Below are 21673 nucleotides of genomic sequence, written 5' to 3' on the forward strand. Positions count from 1 at the left end.
ATCTCGCTCCAAATCTGCCACAACAGTCATACTTAATCTCCTCAACATCAGAAAAATAACACATCTTCTTCCCTTCAACAATGCTACTTAACTAATCTCCTTTTTAGTACTCTCTTGACCTGATTACTAAGCTACTCTATTCTATGTCCTTCTCAACTATGCTTTTTCACCTCTCGACAAAGTCCTCAACTTTGCCGTCCGTACACTCTTTAACCTTCTCTGATTCACTTCCACGTCCTCAGCCCGTCCTCAGTTAGGCTGGTTGTCTATGAGAGGGCAAAGTATAAACTCATTTTCATCATCTTCAATACTATACACAGACTTGCCCCACCCTAATTATTGGCCCTTCTCACCCCCTACTCTTCCCCTTGTTCCCTACGATCATCCTCGGCTCACCACCTTTCCACCTCTCATGCCACCTGTGCTCCCTCTTGTTTCTTCTCTCTTCCTCTGCTCGCTCCCTTACTCTGGAATGCTCTTCCTCTCCCACTCTTTCTCTACTTAAATTCCACCTTCTATCTCTAGTCCTTTCTGAAGAATCACTTTCATAGCAATCTACACCACCATATCCCCCTGTTCTCCTCTCCCCCTGCCTCTCTACGACAACCCCATGGCACTTATACCTCACCCCTTCATCCTAAAACATAGCGCTTCTTCCACTATCCCGTTCCTATATCATGCTCTACTGTCCTTGTCCCCAGTTCATCATCTGGTCTTATGCCCACATCCTGTCACCCCTTGTTAAGGACACTGGTTATCTGCTCTGTAAATCAATGTGCCAAAAATGCATTATTGTCTCTGAAATTTTCATTAAATACATTTAAGATGTTGAGTTCACTGGGTCTATTGCAAAGCCTCTTAATGTTTTCAGAAAACGCTTTTCTTGAGATTGCTAAACTCAAATCTTATTTTCATTTGCCTTTTAAGGTCATCATTAATGGTGTGACCGAAATTGTGCCTTTTTTAAAAATGACAATATTAATGTGTTGCCCTCAGATAGCTATATATGTGTTTAATGTCACATGCTCTGAATGATATAGCACCCAGCAACCACCAGGCAATGTTCATGATGACAATGGCAGAGTGGTGTTTAAGGTAAACACATCAAGTACTGCACTTCACTATTTCAATGGTGCAAAGAGTCACCCTGGGGAATGCAAATCCATGAGAACATTTAATGGAAAAACATTTTCTAATGCCCAGACCCATGCACTGTGCAGTGCAAAATAACTAATTTGTGAATCATCCAGTTCAGTTGTGGGACAGTCAGTCATGTGTTATTTATTGTTGCTTTGTAAGGCGCCAAATACAGAGCGCTGATTAGGAGCCACTTGTCAGGTGACGGACTCCCTGTCAGCCGCACCGAGTCGCCGTAGGACGGGTCTTGACTTCATGACATGTGATATCTTAAGAATAATGACTATCTTTCTTTTAGATATTCCAGGGCCATTGGACCCTAACAGGAACCCCTATGATAATGACTTGAGTGCCACGCAACGGATGGTCGCACCATCGCAGGCATCATCAGAGGCTAATGGTGGCACGGTCAAGAAAGGTAGGAGTGGATTCCGGGACCTTCTCACGCAGACGCTCAGGTCAAAGCCCAGCCAGACTGGTGACAAAGAAACCCACCCTTTACCAAGTAAGAATGATTCCTTATAGTTAATGTACAGAAATACCTCATCCACTCAGTTATACCTGTAAAAGAGTATAAGTTATCGCTCATGGAATTAACATCTCCCAATCCACTCTAATTCTGAAAGGAGTTGGAGAAGCCCTACGCCCAGGATTGTCACTGTCGCTCATTGGTGCACAGAAGACTTTGGTATTGCACTGCAAACATGAACAACCTAGTCCTGTGCGAAGCTATGGCACTGCTGGGCCCATCAATACTTGATAATATTTAAACAATAAGTACCTGTTCCATGGGCTGGCCCGAGCATAGCGAGTGGCTTTAACTTGGATCCAGCCGGTACAGCCTGTGGAATGCCTGCTTATTGCTATTAGCCCCCCAGGTTTGGGTGCTGAAAGCAATGTATTTTGTATGAATACTTAACTAAGATGGCCGCAGTGGAGCTGGAAGACTCAGCTCCAAAGGGAGCCCCTTTTCCATTTCCATGGCGGCCCGGGAGGCTGGAGCGGTGGTGGTGATTGAGCCGTCGCCAAAAGAATAAGGCGAGTGAGGTAGAGGGGTTGTGAGGTGAGGTAATAGTGATCAAGGGAAGGGGAGGGTGAAAGGAAGATGCCGGGGCGGCAGCCATCAAGTTTCTTGAAATGCAGGCTTGGATCGTGGCCTCGGTGCTAAAAGAAGAGAACCTTTAGAACGACTATTCATTGTTTTGGTGCACAAAGGGGACAACGACGTTTGTGTGTGGAGTTGAAGCGTCTCAACCAGAACATAGTTGTGGGCTGCCACTCTCTCCTAAACATCAGCAAGAGGATCAGCTTAATCAATAAAGCAAAGGCTTTCATTTTTCATTTTCATTCATACACTGCACTTGAATTCAGCTTTTCCCTCAACTCTTAACAGCCTCTCTCATGCCAATTTGAACTGTTCAATTTTAACACATGACATTGGGCAGGCTGTTTGAAGACGTTATGCACCTTTAGAAGAATAAAATATTACATTGGCTTCTTATATCGCGCTTCCTTCAATCCTTCCAGACAACAGCCTCTAAGCGGTTTGTCTGTGACTGGGTATCAAACCCGTGCTGCTCATTCTAGTCTTGTTTCCAGGAAGAACTCGTGCCCCTCAGCTATCCTCCTGCACAAAGAAGGATGTCTTTATGTTCCGACATGAAGCACAGATGTGTAGATCCACTGAAAGCGATTTTGGGAATTTTTCAGGAAAAGAAGTTGACACTACTCAATAAAGAAAAGCGTAAACTGTTCTGTGAGAAAAAATGTGGGTCACTGTATATTTGCAGAAGACTTTAAATGTAAGCTAGACTTGCTGTAAGGTGACTGCACAGCTCAGTCTCCCTTGTCCAAAGAAGGCTGCTTTCTTTTCAGACCAGTGCAAATGCAATTTACATTTTATGAGATGATGTTTACCATTGGTAAACCCTTACAGAGACTCTTTAAGAAAAGAGAGAAGTGTCAGTGGTCCTTGGAATACCAAAGGCGAAGGAGACCATTAGTAAACCACGAGTGTTACAGTCAATTTGCACAAACAAGAAAAATATTCTAATGCCTGCAATTGTACTTTACCTTTGCTTCTCGGTCCTTAAGACCTGCTAAGAGTGGTGGAATGGGAACCAAAAGAGGCCCTGGAAATAATGTTCAAAGTGGCCCATCCAGCAAGCCCAACACTTTTCCTATGGGGGAATTTAGAAATGCCACACTAAAGAGGCCCAGGGTGCAGAGGCCTACTGGGAATTCTCCAGAGTTCCCTAAAGGCCAGCCGACCCCTGCCTGCCAATAATAATGTGTGCGTCATCGAAAGAGAAGGCTGTGTGTGTGAGCTGTGCAACGTTTCTGGCAGTTTGTTTTGTACGCTTAATTCACCCTGTATCACCACATAGACCACTCCTTGAAGTACTTACTACAGGTGGGACTGAAACTGTCTCCGAGAATGGCAATGCTCACCTGGCCATAAGGGTATCTTATTCACCAAACAAGCTTTCTTTAAGGGAAAGGTTTTAGAGGCCTGGGGTTGATGAACCTGTTGAAAAAGTAAACCTTTAAAGACAATGCTGTGTAGCCCCATCACACCAGCCCTTGGCATTGCAGACACATGAATGAGTTCCCTCACAACACATTCCTTTATTGCAACATGGCATTAAGACAACAGCCAGTAAACTGGTGGGAAGGGCACGAACGCCATTGTAAGAAGAACCAAACCCCAATGGCATTAATAGCATTATACCTTTAATACCTTCCTTTGAAAACGTTGTGCGGGCTGCTACCGTATAGCACAAATATGGCATCATCGATAATTAAAACAGTGATTTTTATTCACAACAAACATGTCTGGTTTGGATTCTAGGTTATTTTCTGCTCTGCGTTTTCCCATATTGCTGAAGCTGCTGATCTCCCAGGCACATAACAGTGTCACTTTCCGTGCATTTAGAAATCCAGGTTTCTTGGGTCTTCTAAATGCTTTTGATTTTATCAGGCACATTGTAATGTCTCCAATCATGCTTTTACAAGTTGTTTTTCTTAAGATTGCTTCACTCAAATCCTGTTTTCATTTGCGTTTGAAATCATTTCTGGTGACTTAGTGTGATTATTCTTTTGTATGAAAATGAAAATGTAAAGGAGTGGCAGGGGCTGTCTAGCAGTCACCCCGATCAAAACCCCCCACCACAAGAACAGAAGACACAGCCATAGGGCAAAGTTTACTGTCTTTATTCTCTAACAAATGACAGGGATCACACTAGGAAAACATATATTCTCCAGAGCTCTCGCGTCTTCTGAGTGTGTGGTACCTAAGAGTGATGTCACAAAACCAAGGTTCATCCCCGAAACCTATTGGGCGTGAAGATTGGTCATTTTAGGCGAAACATATATATATATTCTGTAAGCGTTAGTTCTACTATTGGGTAGCCATATCTGGTGGCTCATCCACCTGTAAGAAATACTAAGTTGAAGGGTTGTGGGGAGACTATTAGCTCCTGCAACATATTATGTCTCCTTGTGAAAGGTGACTCTGGATTGGGCAGAAGGAGTCCTCCCAGCCCTGGTACCCTGGACGGTTACCAGGCTGAGTGTACCTTTTCAAGGCAGAGGGAATGAGCATGGAGGTGCTGTGTGTTCCCTAATGTTACAATACTCAACATCGGCTTCCCCACCTAAGGGATTAAAGCCTTCCTACTTTATGGGGTGAGTAATCTAAACTTCAACAAAAGGAAAGCTCCACGGTCACTTCCTATCAAGGGCACTCCACCACACAATTAATAGTGTGTTTAGTCATAAAATATTGTTAATGCAATTATTCATTATCACAAAATAGATTTTATTACACATATATGTACCTTATCCTAAAACAATGTATACAAATATACAGTTAAAAAACATACAACTAATTTCATCTTTCACACATAATTTGAGACCCGACACAGGTGACGTTGTTCACTTTCTTATTCACAAGTTTTCAAAATCAATTGCACTCAATGTACAAATTATTATTCATTCCTAAACCCGACTTGTCCATGTTTCTGTCCTTTGCGCTTCAATATGCTGGACTTTCATCAGGGGCTGTCAATTTTTTGTACGTGTGTTTTCTCAGTGCATACCCATCTACCGTGTACCCTGAAAATTCAAAAAAGGAATTCATTTGATTACTAATTCTCTCAGTTACTTTCTTATAACACTATCAATAAACCCTTAGTCTAATGATATGGTGGAGTAATACTCCATATCGTACCATGCAGTCTCTGAAAGGTTCCCTTAACAACCACTTCCAACTTTCATTGTTGCTAACGAACCCAAAAACAGTGCTGGGCCGTAATTTGGTAATCACCACAAAGTTATTCTGCAAAGAAAACACAACACAAAACAATACCTCTTCCTATTCTTGTCCACGTTGTGGTCCATAATAACCCCAAACACCACTGTCTTTGTCACACAAAATGGATCAAGCAAGAGGTCTACCTCTGTTTGCTCAGACACAACATCGAAACTTGATGTGTCCTGGTTAAGACACATTCATTTTGGGCACAGAAAAATGACCTGGAATATAGAGGAAATGCACTAAGTATTTAAACTGTTTAGCGCAGAAACCTCAAGTTAACTTATTATTCATCCTGATCTCATAGAGATTACTTACTTGGAAGCGTTATTTCATAACCTCTCGTCACTCCCTCTGTATTCTTTTGATCCTACAGCTGTCCTCTATCGGTCTAACCGCCGTATAGTATGTTTAAACAAACAACGTGACGTGTCATTGCGTCTACCAACATGCGCGATGACATCACCCCGTAGGGCGCCAACATCATTATGTTGGCACGGTTCTGTGGTTTTACAGCAGTTCTACATCTCTATCTAGTCTAAGGTAGTCGCCTCCCCACATGGGCTATCATGCTATTGCTCATCAGGATGCTTACAACCCTTACAGTGCTATAGTAGCGTGAACAAACTGACCCATCTTTATGTTCTTCATGTGTAGTTTTATTACTGCACCTTTTCGGGTACATCTTAAATGGTCCATCAATCACGATGCTCCCATTTTGTGTATTCTCATTGTACATCTTGTTCATATAATCTCCCTTCCCCCAAAACTGATTTTGGAACACCAGGATCTCTTTGTTTCCTTCCTGACACATCTAGTCAGCGCATCTTTCAGTGTTAAATACCAAACAGTATCAAAAGAGTCACAGTTAAGCCGATACCAAAGCAATCTAACATTGACCCTAGAGAGCCCAGCGACCTGAGACCAATTACCAACTGCCAATTTCTCTTAAAAATAGGACAAAATTGCCACCTCTCAGCTTCAATTATTCGTGCAGTCCAATAATATTCTACATAATCGTCAATATGTGGTTCCGGCCTTCATTCAGCACGGAAACAGCCCTCATTGATCTTCAATTTCAAATGTTGGAGATCATGGATAGAGGGAGGCATGGATGCTGATTTTGTTACATCTCTCAGCGGCGTTCGATCTCATTGACCATGATCATCTTCTTACCTGCCTAAAACCCTAGGCCAGTGTTCAGAGGAAGCCGTGGGCTGGCTCCTCTCCTTTCTCTCACATCGGGAATCCAGAATACACTGGTGTACGGCATTCTCCCCCACTGGTTTCACTCGTGGAGTGCCACAGGGCGCATCCATATCGCTGTTAATTTTCAACCTTTACATTAGATCCTTCTGTGCACTTTTCGTGAAGCTATGCCACAATTGCTTGAGCCACCATTCTAACTAGATTGGATTATTGTAACTCCCTAATCAGCAGAGCATCACTATCCAATTTTAAGAGATGCCAGGTGATTCAGTATGACGATGTTCGAATAGTAACTAACACCAAGAGAAAAACTCACATCTCGGAAAACACAGAAGGAAACTTCACTGGTTACCAATCCAGGAACGGATCAATTTCAAAGTAGGCACCTTGATCCATAAGCACCTCCATTGGCACAATACCTGAATACATAAAACATCTGGTTTCACTATACCAACCCAAAAGGTCTCTTTGTTCCTCCAGCATAGGGCTGTTCCGGTGCCCAAAGCCAAAACGTAACAAGGGTCTTGGTAGATCATATGCCGCAAAGGCAGGATGTTTCTGCAATGCATTGCTGGTTGCGATTAGACTAGAATCAGACCTTAAAACTTTCAGAAGAACTCTGAAATCTTTCCTGTTCAAGTGACCGACTCCTAACCTTATCTGACTGTCCCGTTTTTGATATCTAGTCAATTTGTGTTTGTTTGCGCCCCGATGCCCGCGGGCTGCCGGCGTATTATAAATACATAAATAAATAAACAAATAAAATGCATATTATTTCTCCATCATCTTTAGTTTCTTTTAGATGGTACATACAGTGTGCTTTATAATGTAATATATATTCACGCTGGCTTCATGATCATAGATTGAAGTCAGTCTCCCCTTTCTCAATCACTTCAGTACGCCCATAGCCTCCATATTTGTCCTTATGGCTTCCCATGTTAGTGGCAATGAAGCATGTGCAAGCTAGGTATACGTATACTTGGCATCTTGCGGTTTGGTTTTAGCAAAGGATATAGAGATATGTATGTGTATCCATTATCTACCTGCGTGAGTCATAAGCATGTGTTTCATGTCTATATGCAATAAACTAATGTATGTTCATGTAACTTCGTGAGTGGATGCCTGTGTGCTTCATGTCTACGGTCACCTACGTCGTGATGTCAGTGATGACATCATTGACTTCTCAATTTGCAGTCAGTTGACTTGTTCAATTGATGATATCTCAATCTCCTCCATCTATCAATTGGGTATGTTCTGAATGGCTGTCTGAGAGAGTAACTTTTCTTACATCTGCGATACATTGATGATGCCGAAGAAGGGCCTAAGAGTGAGGTGCATCTGTCGTTCTCTGTCTTCAGGCAGAGAGTCGTGTGGGGGTCCTGAGGGCCATACCTGAACCTCTGTCTTCGATAATATGTGTTGGCTGCACTTAGGATAGTGACATATGTCTTGATAAAGAGGGCTAATTTGTTTATGGGGACTGGGACACGGTCTGTAACCTACAGCACCCAACATTGGTGGAGCATTATGATAACCTGACGGGATAAGGATTTATTTCAAAATCAACAAAACACACAAAAACTAATGCCACTGTGCCTTCCTCCTAGGTGAACCTGCATATCTCGATATCCTTTCATTGCCTTGTGAAACAAGCCACCAACCTTCGATATACCCTGAGCTTCCCTGCTCTCCGGTGCCGCCTCCTGTTCCTCCTCGTAATAAGAAATGTTCAATGGTTCGTCCATCTGGTAAGGATTCTGTTTATTTATACCTGTCCATCTGCATTGCCCCCATTTTGGCAGCGAAGCATCTGCAAGTTGGTTCTGTGGCCTTTGCAGTGCTGTGTAGGCCCTGCCCTTCCTTTCACATTTGAGCTTGTTCAGTGTAACCCCAAGGACCTGAGGCAGAGTGACATTTTGGGTTGCCTTCCCTGTCAATCAGTCAACATTTAATGTTTATTGGGTGAGTTTGGATCCAACTAGGTCCTCCTGTCTGGAAGTGTCCCAGGCAGCGGTCCAGTATTACCTTGCTGTAGAACTGGCCCAACCTATTTCCCCCCTGCATTCGTTGCCCATTGTTCACTGTGACCCGTCCAACATCTGCCCATTGGTCCCTGTGCCTTCTGCACATAAAGCCCTGCGGGCTGTGCACCTCCTTCAAATAGAACAATTGTCTCTTGTAGTTATTGGCCGTTGCCACCACAGCACCAGTGTATTGTTCTCTACTGTGCCTGCAGCCACTGCACATTGTTACCTGTTGCCCTTGCAACCTATTGCACCCTGGCTTGAGGCGCCTGTGACAAAGTTCCCCGCCTGTTCTTGAGTGCCTGTTGTTGGGTAACCAAGGGGGGTGGTTACCTCCCCAAGCTAGAGGATGATGGACCCGGGGGTGTAATGGGGATGGACCCCAGGAGACCTTCACTTGGTCCTCAAAAGGCAAGGAAGAGTCATATTGTGCCAACTAGGGATGAGGTCACTTTAAGGAGCACAGCCCATAGTCCTGGGAAGCAGAGCCCATGTGTGATAAGGGAAATCGGGATCTTCACATCCCCAAAACATATTGCTTTAGCTTACACAGATGCGGGGACTCTGTGGGTACTTTCCCCTTTAAGGCCCCCTTTTGGCAGCTTCAGGAATCCCTTATAGATCGGCTGCAGAAAGGAAAGGGCTTGACACCCCATTGGACAACGGAATCTCTCTGCAAACAAAGCGAGATGGCCTCGCTGGATCAGGCTGACCGTACAATCAACAGGACATGATTAAGCAACAAGAGTTGGGGGTTTATTAGTTTTCTCGAGTTTCCTTAGTCTTCCCAGGGTCAAGGTTCAATCGCCTGCAGGGCCGGCCTTGGGTGCAGCAGCGCCCTGGGAATATTGGCGCCCCCCCTTCCCTGCGCGCACCTGGTCAACAGGGGGCGTGGCCACAGAGTGGCACTTTTTTTTTAAAGCAACGAGGAGGTAATTCAATGAATATTGTTCCTAAATGTGCTCCACTGCCTGAGGTGCCTGCCACCACTACGCCAGCTCGGGGAAGCCCTTGAAAGACTCCCCAGAACTGGCGTGGTGGGGGGCTAACGGTGCCTTTTGTTGGTGAAGGCGCCTGCGGTGGTGGGGCGACATTGAATGCGCCCACCTGCTGCCCCTTCTCCCGCTACGCCAGTTCGGGGGAGCCCTTGAAAGACTCCCCCGAGCTGGCGTGGTGGGGGCTAATGGCGCCCTGGGGGGTGCGGCACCCCGGGCGGTCGCTCGGCTCGCCCCCCCCCTAAGGCCGGGCCTGATGGCTGGTTACGCGCCAGTCGATTCTGCTCCTGGGATACAGTGTGGAATGAATGCCTGCAACATCCAGGGGTGCCAGCTACTACTCAACAATGGATTACTGGATGGAGAAATAATTCCGAGTAAGGGGCTACCAGAAAGACTCCTTCATTCGTCTAGATTCTCTACTGTAATGCACACAGGCTCAGGTGTACAGAGCACACCACATTTTTGGGTTCAACTCTCAAGCGCAGGTATATAGCACCCATCTTTCTTCTTGACTTTTCAGTCTCAGGCCTACTCTGTTTTTCTCCCTCCCTGGTCGGTTCTCTGCAGGTTACTTGGATATAGCCCCCCAGCCAGCTTAACGGTTTTTATCTGAGTCCCCCCTCTGGCTCCCTCGCTAGGTCTGGTTTTTCTCCAGGCCTGATTTTTTCCCCATCTTTTGGCTCTCTGTGGTTCTAGTTTTCTCACCATAATATGTGTCTCTTCCAAGTTTTCCCGCTCTTCAAAGGAAAGGGAACGCACTCGCCATGTGTGGGGCGCTGAGTCCTCATTTCTGCAGTCTTCCCATACCTCTTGCTCCTCTTTCTCTTCTCGCCTCTTTCCCCGGACTCGGCGTTCAGAGCACTATGATGTAGGGCTGCGTTCCTGCTTCATTTATCCAAGACTGAGGAAACAGAGGCTCTTTTAAACAACTGCCTGGGTGGCTCCTCCCACTCCGCAGAGAACTGATTGGGAGTGAAGCTTTGTATTTCAAATGTCAGTCCGAGGTTGAAAAGGCTGGCGCACATTTTGAATTCATGCAGTTTTTGGTGTTTGGTGAGCAGCCTGTTTTAAGCTCTCTCTGGTGTGCTACCTTTTTTGCAGCTAACAGGGTCTACACCCAGGGAATTTCAAATCCCTAGAGGCCCAGGGTTCGTAATAAGAATTTAACGTGGGAATGTTTTACTCCCCATTTTTTTTAAGTTGGAGTACAGTTATATTTTGGAAGCAAAAATGTCATTCCAATTCTCAGAGAGTGGCTTTTGTAGGAGAGTGAAACATATTTTTATCTCTAAAACATAAATGTTTCCAACCCATGCTTTTTGCATATGGTATTTAATGCACATTAAATTATGCACTTTCTGTTTAAAGCTCACCTTCAAATCAGCCAGTAGTGTAAGAGTAGAGCTTCTGCAAATGGCACAGATATGCTGATACAAGGTTCCCAAAATATCCACTTAGCTGAGTTGGAGAAAGCAGAAGGGCAGGCAGAAGGGCATTGCTCCTTGTATATTATTGACAGCATGTTTACAGCCTACTCTCACACTTGCACACTCACATCCACACACATTCCCACATACCGCTGCAAACAGTCACATGTACCAACACTTCCATGTGAACTCACCTTAGCACACGCACGCGTACACACACACACACACACACACACACACACACACACACACACACCTGCTTGTGTGCTGGCACACCTGAATGTGGACACACGGAAACACCACCCACCAGAGCCTAGATAGACAAATAAGGTTCATTTGTATGGTGTATTGTGTAGTGCAGTGACACAATGTGGCCATGTGTTTACTTTCAATGAGGATGTAGTAACAACTCGGACCAAATGAGTCCTACAGTCATTAATCTATTATTGTTGCTGTGTGACATTTATTGCAGGGTAAGATCCATTCTAAAATGGCTCCCAACCTGAGTCTCTTTGAGTGCTAATGTTGGGAGACACTGTACATATTCACATATGATCTATTTCTATTCTTCACATTGCCACTTATAGGTACTTCATTAAAAAAAAAAAACATTTCTATGTATTTATGTACATAATAACGGAGGACCATAGGTTTGTATCAAAGAGTGAAACGATTTGATCAATAGCAGATATAATAGCAGGCATCCGCACAGCATCACTTCTCATTTCTGTTTCCCAATTCTTCCATCCAATCCTTGACTTTGTGTGGACTGCCTGATTTCCAGCACCTGATTACTAGCCACCTCCCCATTGAGAGCACCTTTTTTATCCAGAGCCAGTCCCAGTACACCAGCTTCTTCTGTGAGTGCTCTTTGTGAAAGGTAATTAGAACTTGCCTTGCACCAAGCTGATTCTATAGAATATGTCTCACCAGAGATGCCACTTTGTGACATCTCTCTTATAGCTTTTTTAAAAAAGTAATAAAGCTAGTGGTTTATGCTCAAGTTCACCTTCTCCCATCTCAGTCCACTGAAACTGCCCTTATTTGTGTCTCACTGATTCTTTGCTTTTTTTTCTTTGTCTGTCCAAACAATCTTCTACTCATATTTTTCTCGACCTTCCTGCTGCTTTCGACCCTGTCCGTCCCCCAATTCTTCTTTCCGCTCCCCCTTCTTTGGGGTTTGCTGGCGCTGCTTTACAATGGTTCCAATCTTATACAACTGATCAGACCTCTGCTGTCTCTTGGGCTGGTAAATTATCTCTAAGTTTTCCTGCGCAATTTTGTGTACATCATGGCTCTGTCCTTGGCCCCCTCCTCTTCGTCCGATACACCACCCCTTTCATCTATTATTCCTGCCTTTGCACTTTCCTGTCCTTTCTTTGCTGACGAGTCCCAGATCTTCATCTCCTTTTCTTCCTTCTCAGACCCTCTTCACTTTTCCCTTTTGGCCTGTCTCCCTGCTATTCGTTCCTAGATGCATTGTCACGTTCTTCATCTTAATGCTCTGAAAGCGAAGTTCTATTCTTTCCAGCCTCTTCCTTTCCTTCCCTCTCCCTCTTCCTGCTTTTTCTCCCCCCCCCTGTCTTTTTCTCGGTTTCCCCTGATGCTCATAACCTGGGCGTTACCTTTCACCCCCACTCTCTTTTTCTCTCCCTATCCCTCACACTGCTTGCCCCTGTTCTTTTCACCTCTATGGTATGTGCAGAGCTCATTTATATCTCTTCTTTTCCTTCTCATCACTTATGTTGTCTCACTCCTAGTTGAACCAACTTGTCCCTCTTTGCTCTCGCTATACTACTGTGATTCGGCTCTCCTTTAGCCTTTCTCCTCGTACTTCAGACTCTTTGGACCATCTTACCTTTCTTGTCTTGGTTCAATTCATAGACCCTCACGACCTTTATGCTACCATTTGGAATTTCTTCTTGCTGTCTGTATGCCCACTTGCGCCCAATCCCGTTTTCGTTCTTTCTCACTTCTTGCACGTATACACTTTCTCTCCCGGCTTCTATCTAGTATATCCTTCCTTTTTAATTTGGGCTATTAGGTGACACTGAAAGCGCTACCTTTAAGCCAAAACTATTGTCATTAAAATAAGAGCTTTAAGAGCTTCAAATATGGGCTGTAATGCTTTTCCAATGGAGATGACATTTGAGGAGGGATACACTATTGTTAGGTTATTGAATCCTTCCCATTCCCTGCCCCTAGACATGCTAATCCCTATGGCTAGTGCCATCCATTCGTGCCCATCTATGAACTCTTTGAGCTCTTTTTCGCGGAGACAGCCATCTTGGATGACTGTCTCTAAGGAAGCGCTCTGAAAATAAGCTGAGACTAGAAGCCATCTTTGAATAAGAAAGATACCATGCATCTTTCAAATAAAATGATACATTGAATCATGTGAGTATAATATGTTTTTCAATAGCTAAAGTAATTTACAATACTTTAAACAGCAGTCATTTTTTCTGTCCTTTCTGCGTTTCAATATAACTAGGGTTGTTACTTGTCCTTTCAAACTCAGTTTTAATATGTGTCAGTACAACACAAAATTGGCAATGTTGTGATACATGTCATGTAGTGCTCAAATCCTTACTAGCTCAATGATTGCCTCTTTTAGCCGAGCAGTGTCGTGCAGATACTTGCCCCGCATGTTCCTGCAATCCAACTGGTTGTGCTCGGCTTCATACATAAATTGTCTGGCTCACCCCATCTCTATTTTTGTCCTCCGATGCATTCCCTTTCCATTGTTTTCCTTCTCCGCCGCTTTTAAACCATCTGTTAAGTGTTCAAATAAGAAACTTGCAATATGTAATGAAACCGCACAGTGCTCACGACGGAGAGTAGCTCAGTGTCTTTAGCCCTGAGATCCTCTCCACTGTGAGCATGTCCCACATTGCCGACAGCAGGGAGCTAGAAATTCAAAGCGCGAGCAAAATTCTGCGAATACATAGAGGAAAATGCTCACATATGCAATGTCCTCTATATGTTCATGGAATTTTGCTTGCACTTTGGATTTCTAGCTCCCTGCTGCTGGCAACGTGGTGAATGCCGGCGGCGGGAAGCTAGAAATTCGAAGTGCTAAAAAGATCCTGCGAACACACAGAGGACAGTGCTCGAGGATTTTGAGCACTGTCCTCTGTGTGTTTGTGGGATTTTGTACACAAATAAAATTGTAAACTGTAATGACAAATATATAAATACTTATGTGAACCAAAAATAGTATGACAGTAACCTTGTTTTCCCTATTTGGAACGGAAGAGTAGATGTATATGAATGCAAAATGATGTCAGCCCTAAAAAATCTTCAATGCCTTATGCAGCTTTTCAGTCAAGTCATAAAGACACGCAAAAACAAAACTGTGATGCAATGCTAAGGTTAGTAAACATTATGGGCCTGATTTGAAAAATGGTTTTTCAATGGGCAAATCAATGTCAATGCTTCCAGAATAAATTAACTGCTAGTAGAAGTGCCTTCTTACTGCTTCGGAACTATCTTTTAAACATTCCACCGGCCTGAGAATTGTAAAGCAAGCATTTCTGTTGGTTTAGGACAATTTTGACCTTGCTTGGTGTCTTCCCTTTAATCAGCAAGCGAGTCTGTCGGCTAGAGCGGCTTTTCACCTGTTCTGAAGTGCAAAGACCACATAACAGAGATGCAAGGTGTGGCTGGTGAGTATTGCAGGTAGAGCAGGGCAGCCCAGGGGACATGTTTGCAAGTTCCGCTTGATTTTGTGTATCATTGATTAGCCACCTCTTTGATTGAAACATAATAGAGCTTAAATGTTCATCTTTCCCTCGCCACCCGGTGAGCAAGGTGTGTCCCCCCCTGGTGACTCTGAAAACCCGACGAAGACATGAGGTTGAACTTTTGTTGTGTCTTCAGCTGAAGACACAGGAGACTTTAACTCTCCTCCAGTACCCTCCACAGGACAGCAGAACAGAATGCCACTAAGTGTGCGGGCTCATCTCCAGGAAAGTATTTCCGGGTCAACCAAATATGGTTGTTTGGCCATTCTGTGATGAAGCTAGACTTTATGCAAGTTACCTGCACTAACAAACTGCGGTGAGACTTTCTCATCTCCCAATGCCCCGCCGCCCAATCTTATTGGCTTGCTGGTGTAGCAGTGGTCTCTGGTGTAGCGCTTTCCTGGAAGGGACACTCTTAAAGCAGGAGCTACATGCATTGTGTTTTCTCCTTGGCAGGAGAACACGCAGGATCTCATGGTTGCTTTTGTTCCAGTCAGCAGGCATCACTGGCCAATCTGGAGGCTTGCCAGCATTTTAGGCTCATGTCCAACCCACTTAACACCAGGACAGGAATGCCCCACACTATCTCTGAACCTTCGCTGCTCCTCCAAGGCTGCACCCCGATAAGTGGACATACATAGATTAAGGATCACCAACATTGGACATTTTTAAGTGCATGTAGGCAGTACGGCCAGCTACGCTTAGGATGTGACCATGATGGGTGAAGTGCTAGAGTGGAGGCAGAGGAAATGAGGGACAGAGGCAGGTCAGAGGCAAGGGTACATGTTAGCTTTGCTAGCTAGGATAGATGGCTGGGTTGACCGAATACTGCGGAATGAGCACAGAATGGAATCCCATTGAGGTGGAAATCAAGATTTCATCCATCTCTGATTGACCAGAATTAGCACAATCATGTTATGTTATGTTATGTTACCTGAACTTGTAAAGCGCACGGTCGCCCTAGGGCATCATGGCGCTGGTGAGGAAGCTATCAAACAGGAAGCACAGTAATAGTCATCATGGAATATTTTTTTTCTTTTTAGTGGCGCAGAGCTAAAAACAATGTTTTTCTTGCAGGCGCAGCGGCAAACGCTCTTTTGGTTGCTAGCTCATCTTGCAGCCAAGCAGAGCCCAGAACTGATTACTTGAAATTGCGGGCGCTTCCGTTTTGGTGCATTTTGTTGCATCTCTTCGGATGGTGTGAGTACCGTATGTTGGAGACGACACAAAGCTTGTAGATTGACCATGTGTATAAAGTATTAGGCATTTCACAGGCACTGCTATTATGTGTGCACAAAAGCCCAAACTGTTGGCATTGCCAATGCTTGTCTCTCTGGGTTTTGCTCTCGTGTAAAGTCTCATTGGCTTTCTTCCTAAATGTTGAACGCCTACATTTCATTTGAATGTTTACATTTTTGGTTATTTTGTACCGCTGTTTAACCGTGTTCAGTGCTTTGACAAAAGCGCTTAATGCATTTGATAAAAATAGAAGCACATAGCACATGGACAGTGCTTCCTCTGTCTCTGTTGCCTCTTCAGCACTTGCCAGAATATTTGAAGCCTAGTTTAAACATATTTTACTGGCGTATTCTATAGGTAATTCTTTGTTGGTCAATGCAATGTGAAGATTGCTGTTAACTCTGGGGATGCCACTTGTCCATTTTGTACCGCTTTCCTCTTGTATCTATACTTGGAGCTTCTCCCCTCAGTCTTGTCTGGCCTTGTGAAAGAGTGTCATATTTGTGGCTGCATTTTGTGTGCACATATTGACATAAGTGAAGATCTTACTTCACTTAGGTTGACAGGCCCAAAGCCGGATTTGTCTCCCTGATTGCCTCTCATCCACACAACAATAAATTGACTGACTGCTCTGCTGAGCAGAAGATGGTTCAATATCACGTGTGTCAGGAAATTGATTTCTTTGATAAGCTTTTTGAGCAGTTTCATTTGGCAGTCACTTCTCTCGATATTTGCAGTTGATTTTACACGTTTGTCTCCCCAGATCCTCCAGTTTACATCTTTATTGTTGAGTCAGATGTTTCGGTTGTTCCACAGTGGTGCCTTCTGCATATCCCTGTTGGCATTTCTCACTATTGATGTCAAGATCTTTCTGCAATGCATGGGTTCTGTGGTTGCCTAGTTAAGTCATGGCAGTTGTGCGTCAGTATGACCAGTTATACATTCCCCCACATCACACTCTCAGGGTTAACCTGGTTTCGGCATCAGGGCGTAGGGACTTTTTAGTATCCAAGAGCTTTGTTCTGTTATAGTGGATTTGTAATAAGCCTTGATGCAGGGGAGAACCAATCCTCCTTTGCTCACAGGTGTTTGTAGATTGGCCAGTGGCAAACTGGATTTTTTATTGTCCCAGGCAAAGCTAGACAGTATTTGTCTTTGTGATTTCTAGCCTCAGCTTATCCAAGTTTAAAGAGACTATTTTATTAGTTTCTTTTGGAAAATGTATTTCAGGGCTTTGATGCTAAATGTGGCCACTGTAAGTTTAAACTGTCTACCTTCTAGTTGTAAGTGCTCTGCCCCATAGTCATTCGGTGTGATTTCCCCCAACTTTTATTGTATCCTGATACCCGACTAGCTTTCACCTCTTTGGAAGATGCAGTCCAGGTCCGTCTCTGGTTGCCCCATGAACAGGAGCATATCATCTGCGACCAGTAGCAACTATAGTTGTATGTTATTTATCTTTGTTCTGTGGTAAGTATTGTCCAATCTAAGGCTCATAGCCAGCATCTCCAGCACATGTTCAAATAACATAACCCTGTTTGGTACTGTGACATATTTTGGTTTCTTCTAAGGACATTGTTGGCTTTGATCTTTGCATTGAAGCCATAGTATAATGTGCTTCATGTGCCAATTAATCTATTGTTTAAATTGGCTCCCAGTACCCTGAGAAGGGAGACCCAGCAAACATGATATACTGCATCCAAACTCATTATAATCCCATTCGGTCTGTTTCTCATTGCAGTGATAACAAATGTCGGCCATTTGCTGGTGGGCTTTCCCGCCTCTGACAAAACCTGCCTAATTGAAGTGTATTCAATTCGGCTTCACCTCTTCTGTCCCCCTCATGAGAAGGTTAGTTAGGACATTGCTGTCACATTGATAAGGGATATTGTTCAATAGAGATTTCAGTGTCCGTTTCTGGTTTTGTACTGCATAAAGAGTTCAATTGGGGGTTCGTCTGGGCCTGTTCATTTTCCTTTCTTCATTGATTTCACTGCCCACTCTACTAATTCTTCGGTGATGACCGCAGCTTCCAGGTATTTCCTCTCCTTTTTTCATTTGTCTTTTTACTCTTACATGGATTTGCATAGTACAAGGGTCTGCAACCCTTGGCTCTTCAGATGTTTTGGACTACAATCCCCTTCATCCCTAGCCAGCAGAGCCAATGGTCAGGGATTATGGGAGTCATAACCCAGAAGATCTGGTGAGCCAAAGGTTGCAGACCCCTGGCATATACGGTTGTAATGATGATTGCCATTTCTTTCTTTTAATACCTTTTGAATTTCTTGTTCATCGATCACTGAAGTCATTCTGTATTTCCAAGTCCAGGTCCTGAATCTGAGTGTAAGGAGGCAAGGGAGGCAAGTGTGTCTCGGGAGGATAGCTCAGGGGCAACGTGCTCGCCTTGGAAGCAAGACGACACAGAGCACCACAGGTTTGATCCACGGTTCCGCACTTAGAAACCTCTGGGCATTAAGCATGTTATAAATAACCTATCATATCATAACCATGCTTTTCTCCATTGCCCCAGTAGCGTTGTTTCCCAAAGAATAGGAATCGTTCTGCTTTCTCATTGTTTAGTTTGTCCATTTCATATTTATTTTGTGTTATCTTCTCTTCTGTAGATTATTTCTTCCTTTTGCACATTCTTTTTTTTTAGGTTTTTTAATTCTGCCTCAAGCAGCTGCAAGTTCTTGAGCGCTTATTTATTTTTCCCGCAGCCCGACTGACGCAACTCACTTGCAAATGCATCCTGATCGCTAATCCGATGACCTGTTCCTCGCCAACGCTATTCCTGCTTGTCTCCAAAAATATCTCTGTGTATTGTTTGTCTTCATTCCACTCCCTTCAGGGCTAATTAAATGTGTTGCCGTGAGGCCTGGTCGCATCAGCGACACATATCACAATGTTTCTTTGGATTGTCGTCGAGTTATCAGATAACCAAAGGAGAGGAAGGATCCTTTTGGACTACACCTTCCACTTTGTATAGCAATGAATGGCTAGATCTGACAGGAGACCTGGCTAAGTGCTTGCTAGGCGTAGTTTCTGAAAGGCTGAATAAGTACTTTGCAACAGTGCAATGTGAAGAAAATTCACCTCCAGCATTCCATTTTGATTAATTGAAGCACCCAAACAAACATCCCTGCACAATTCTAACATTTTGCTTTTTCTTCCAGAACCTGCGCCAGAGCTGCTTCCGGCTAATTGTAACATCGTCCTTTTTAACATCGGCAAACTGGTGGATGTCATGGGTAAGGATGCAAGCAGGTGGAAACTTAACCACAAATGGCGGATTGGTTTCTTTGGTAAGGGACTGGTTTTGCAAAGAAGCAGCCTTAACAGTAGGTAGACTCCACTGTGGTAAGGAAGGCAGACATGCTACTCATTAAAAAGATTGTGCCGGTGGATGTCCCAGGGGTGTATGTCTTATGGAGATGCCAGGCTTTGTCTAGTGTAGTGCAGGATTTGGTGAGGTGGGATCCAGGTGTTCAGTCCGCCTTGCATTCTAATTAAAAGGGGCACAGTGATTGGTAAGGGTATGGCTAAGGGTGAGGTTCCCAGCGGTGAATTGCCTGAGGAGATGCGATCCCAGGCCCTGCAATATATGTTTTACTGATTCAGTGACTGCTGAGAGAGTCCCAGATGTGCATTCTATGGCTTTCCCATACCATGCCTCATAGGAAAGAGCATTGGCATATCTGCCGAGCGAGTCAGAGCCCAGGCCCTTCCTCCCACTTTAAGTGAAATGCAGTAACTGAGGGAGAGGAGGGGTAGTTGGGTATTGTAAGGAACTCATGGTTGCAACAGTAAAGACAGACACAAGTGATCTTAGTGAAACCTAAATCTAAGATGGGAGCAAGCTTCGACCATCAAACAATAATAAGGCAGTCCGAGTGGCGTCTTGTCAAAATAAAGGGGCCAATCCTAACGCTAAATACAAAAAGAAGTGTGGGATAATGTTCATAAGAAAGAAGGAAGTGTTCACAAATAATAAGTCAGGATGCAGTACTTGAGGTCTCCCTTCCCCATGTTTTCAGCACGGGGCAAGGTGGGACTTTGGAGCACAGCATACGCTTGAGCTTTCCCAAGACGAGCTAACAGTTCTGTTTTCAACAATCAGGGCTTTCGGTGGTTAAGTCTCTTTTCTACCACAATGTCTCTTACTGCCGGGGGCCTGAGTTCCTTTTCACTTATACATTGGGTGATGCTTTGAACCCCTGGATCCCCCTCTTCCGGGCACAGATCCCTAGAAAGCTCCTTAATGACACCAGGGCCTCTAATAGTTATGTTCTCTTGTCTTCGAGGGCCTCTTATGTTCAAAGTATAAAAACAAAAAGTTCAACAAAAGGTTCTTCTCTTTGTCGGGTTCACTCTGGCGGGGCAGGCATTCAAAGCCTTTCACTCTGGTATTTTGCTTTGTTGTATTCACGGGTCGGTGGGTGTTGGCTTCTCACCCTTGCATTCCCCTCTTCCGGACTGATATCTGACTCGACTGCTCGCCCCCCTCAATCGGGTTCACTATGGCTTTCAAAGCAATTTATTGGGTGACTTTCACAAATCTTTGTCTTTTTGTACAGTTCACTGTGGACATCCCTCGTTCGGGTTCACTCTTGCCAATCTTGTCAATCGCGACTCTTCTGTTCAACTCTTACAATGTGGGATTCACTTCCCTTAGTTTCACAATCATCTGTCGGTCAAAGGCTTTCGACTGTACAGATGATTTTACAAGACCCCTTTATGACCACTTTGACCCCCTTCTCGCTAGGGGTGTCATGGTATTAGTTTTATGACGGTACGATAACCTTCTTGCCAAATGACAGTATATCATGGTTATCGCGGTATAGCAGGTGGAGTTAACTAATCTTTTTTTTTTACTTTATTTTTATTAATTTTCTTAAATGAACAACATACAACCATCGCATTATACTAATCAACCCCCCAATTCGCCCCCTCCCTTGACACACCATGACTTGACATTGTCCGCCGATCCTGTGGGTATAGTTTGCGTAGGTAATTATTGTCCTTAATACCTCAACATCGATGATCAGACTTCACAGTCCTCCATGATCGCACAACCATGGAATGGCAACCGGCACTTAACCCAGGCCTACCCACCTAAGTCTCTTACCCAGTGCTGCCCACCTAGGTTTCAACAGTATAAATTGCAGGTTGCTGGAGCAAATAATGTGTATACGCCTCCCACATGTTCGTATCACAACACCGTTGCCCATTCATCGAGCCCCATCCATTCTCCATATCATTGCAATACATGGTGTCATCCTGAAAGTTTTGGGGCACTCCCCTTGCCCCACAGCATGGCCACTCTCCGCTTAGCCAATATAAGGAGGAGGGTCACCAGTCTCTGCGTTCCTCTAGGAACCTCTTTAGTATAGCCCAACAGTCCCATCATCGGATCCGGGCACACTTTGCGGCCCATGATCCCACCAATCGTTTCGAATACTCCCTCCCAGAACTGTCGTATATTTGAACACCCCCAAGCAACGTGAAGGAAATCCGCCATCTCCCAACGACATCTAGCACATCTTCCCGTAGCACCCGGAAAAAGCTCCTTGGAGTTAAC

At 44.3% G+C, this 21673-nt stretch overlaps 1 protein-coding gene across 9 annotated transcripts in view; it reads left to right on the forward strand.

The window, feature by feature from the left end:
• Positions 1-21673, forward strand: part of LOC138453236 (circularly permutated Ras protein 1-like) — a 332082-nt gene that overhangs the window by 201949 nt on the left and 108460 nt on the right. For 7 of the 9 annotated variants that reach the window (XM_069605933.1, XM_069605940.1, XM_069605959.1 and 4 more), the window contains 3 exons: positions 1436-1642; positions 8269-8409; positions 19269-19343. In XM_069605933.1, the coding sequence (XP_069462034.1) occupies positions 1436-1642; positions 8269-8409; positions 19269-19343 (423 nt within the window). The remainder of the gene's footprint in view (positions 1-1435; positions 1643-8268; positions 8410-19268; positions 19344-21673) is intronic. The other 2 variants (XM_069605917.1, XM_069605949.1) reach the window with 2 other exon arrangements.

The sequence above is a fragment of the Ambystoma mexicanum genome, chromosome 1p, assembly GCF_040938575.1.
Source record: "Ambystoma mexicanum isolate Mex_15411 chromosome 1p, UKY_AmexF1_1, whole genome shotgun sequence".
Classification (NCBI taxonomy): domain Eukaryota; kingdom Metazoa; phylum Chordata; class Amphibia; order Caudata; family Ambystomatidae; genus Ambystoma; species Ambystoma mexicanum.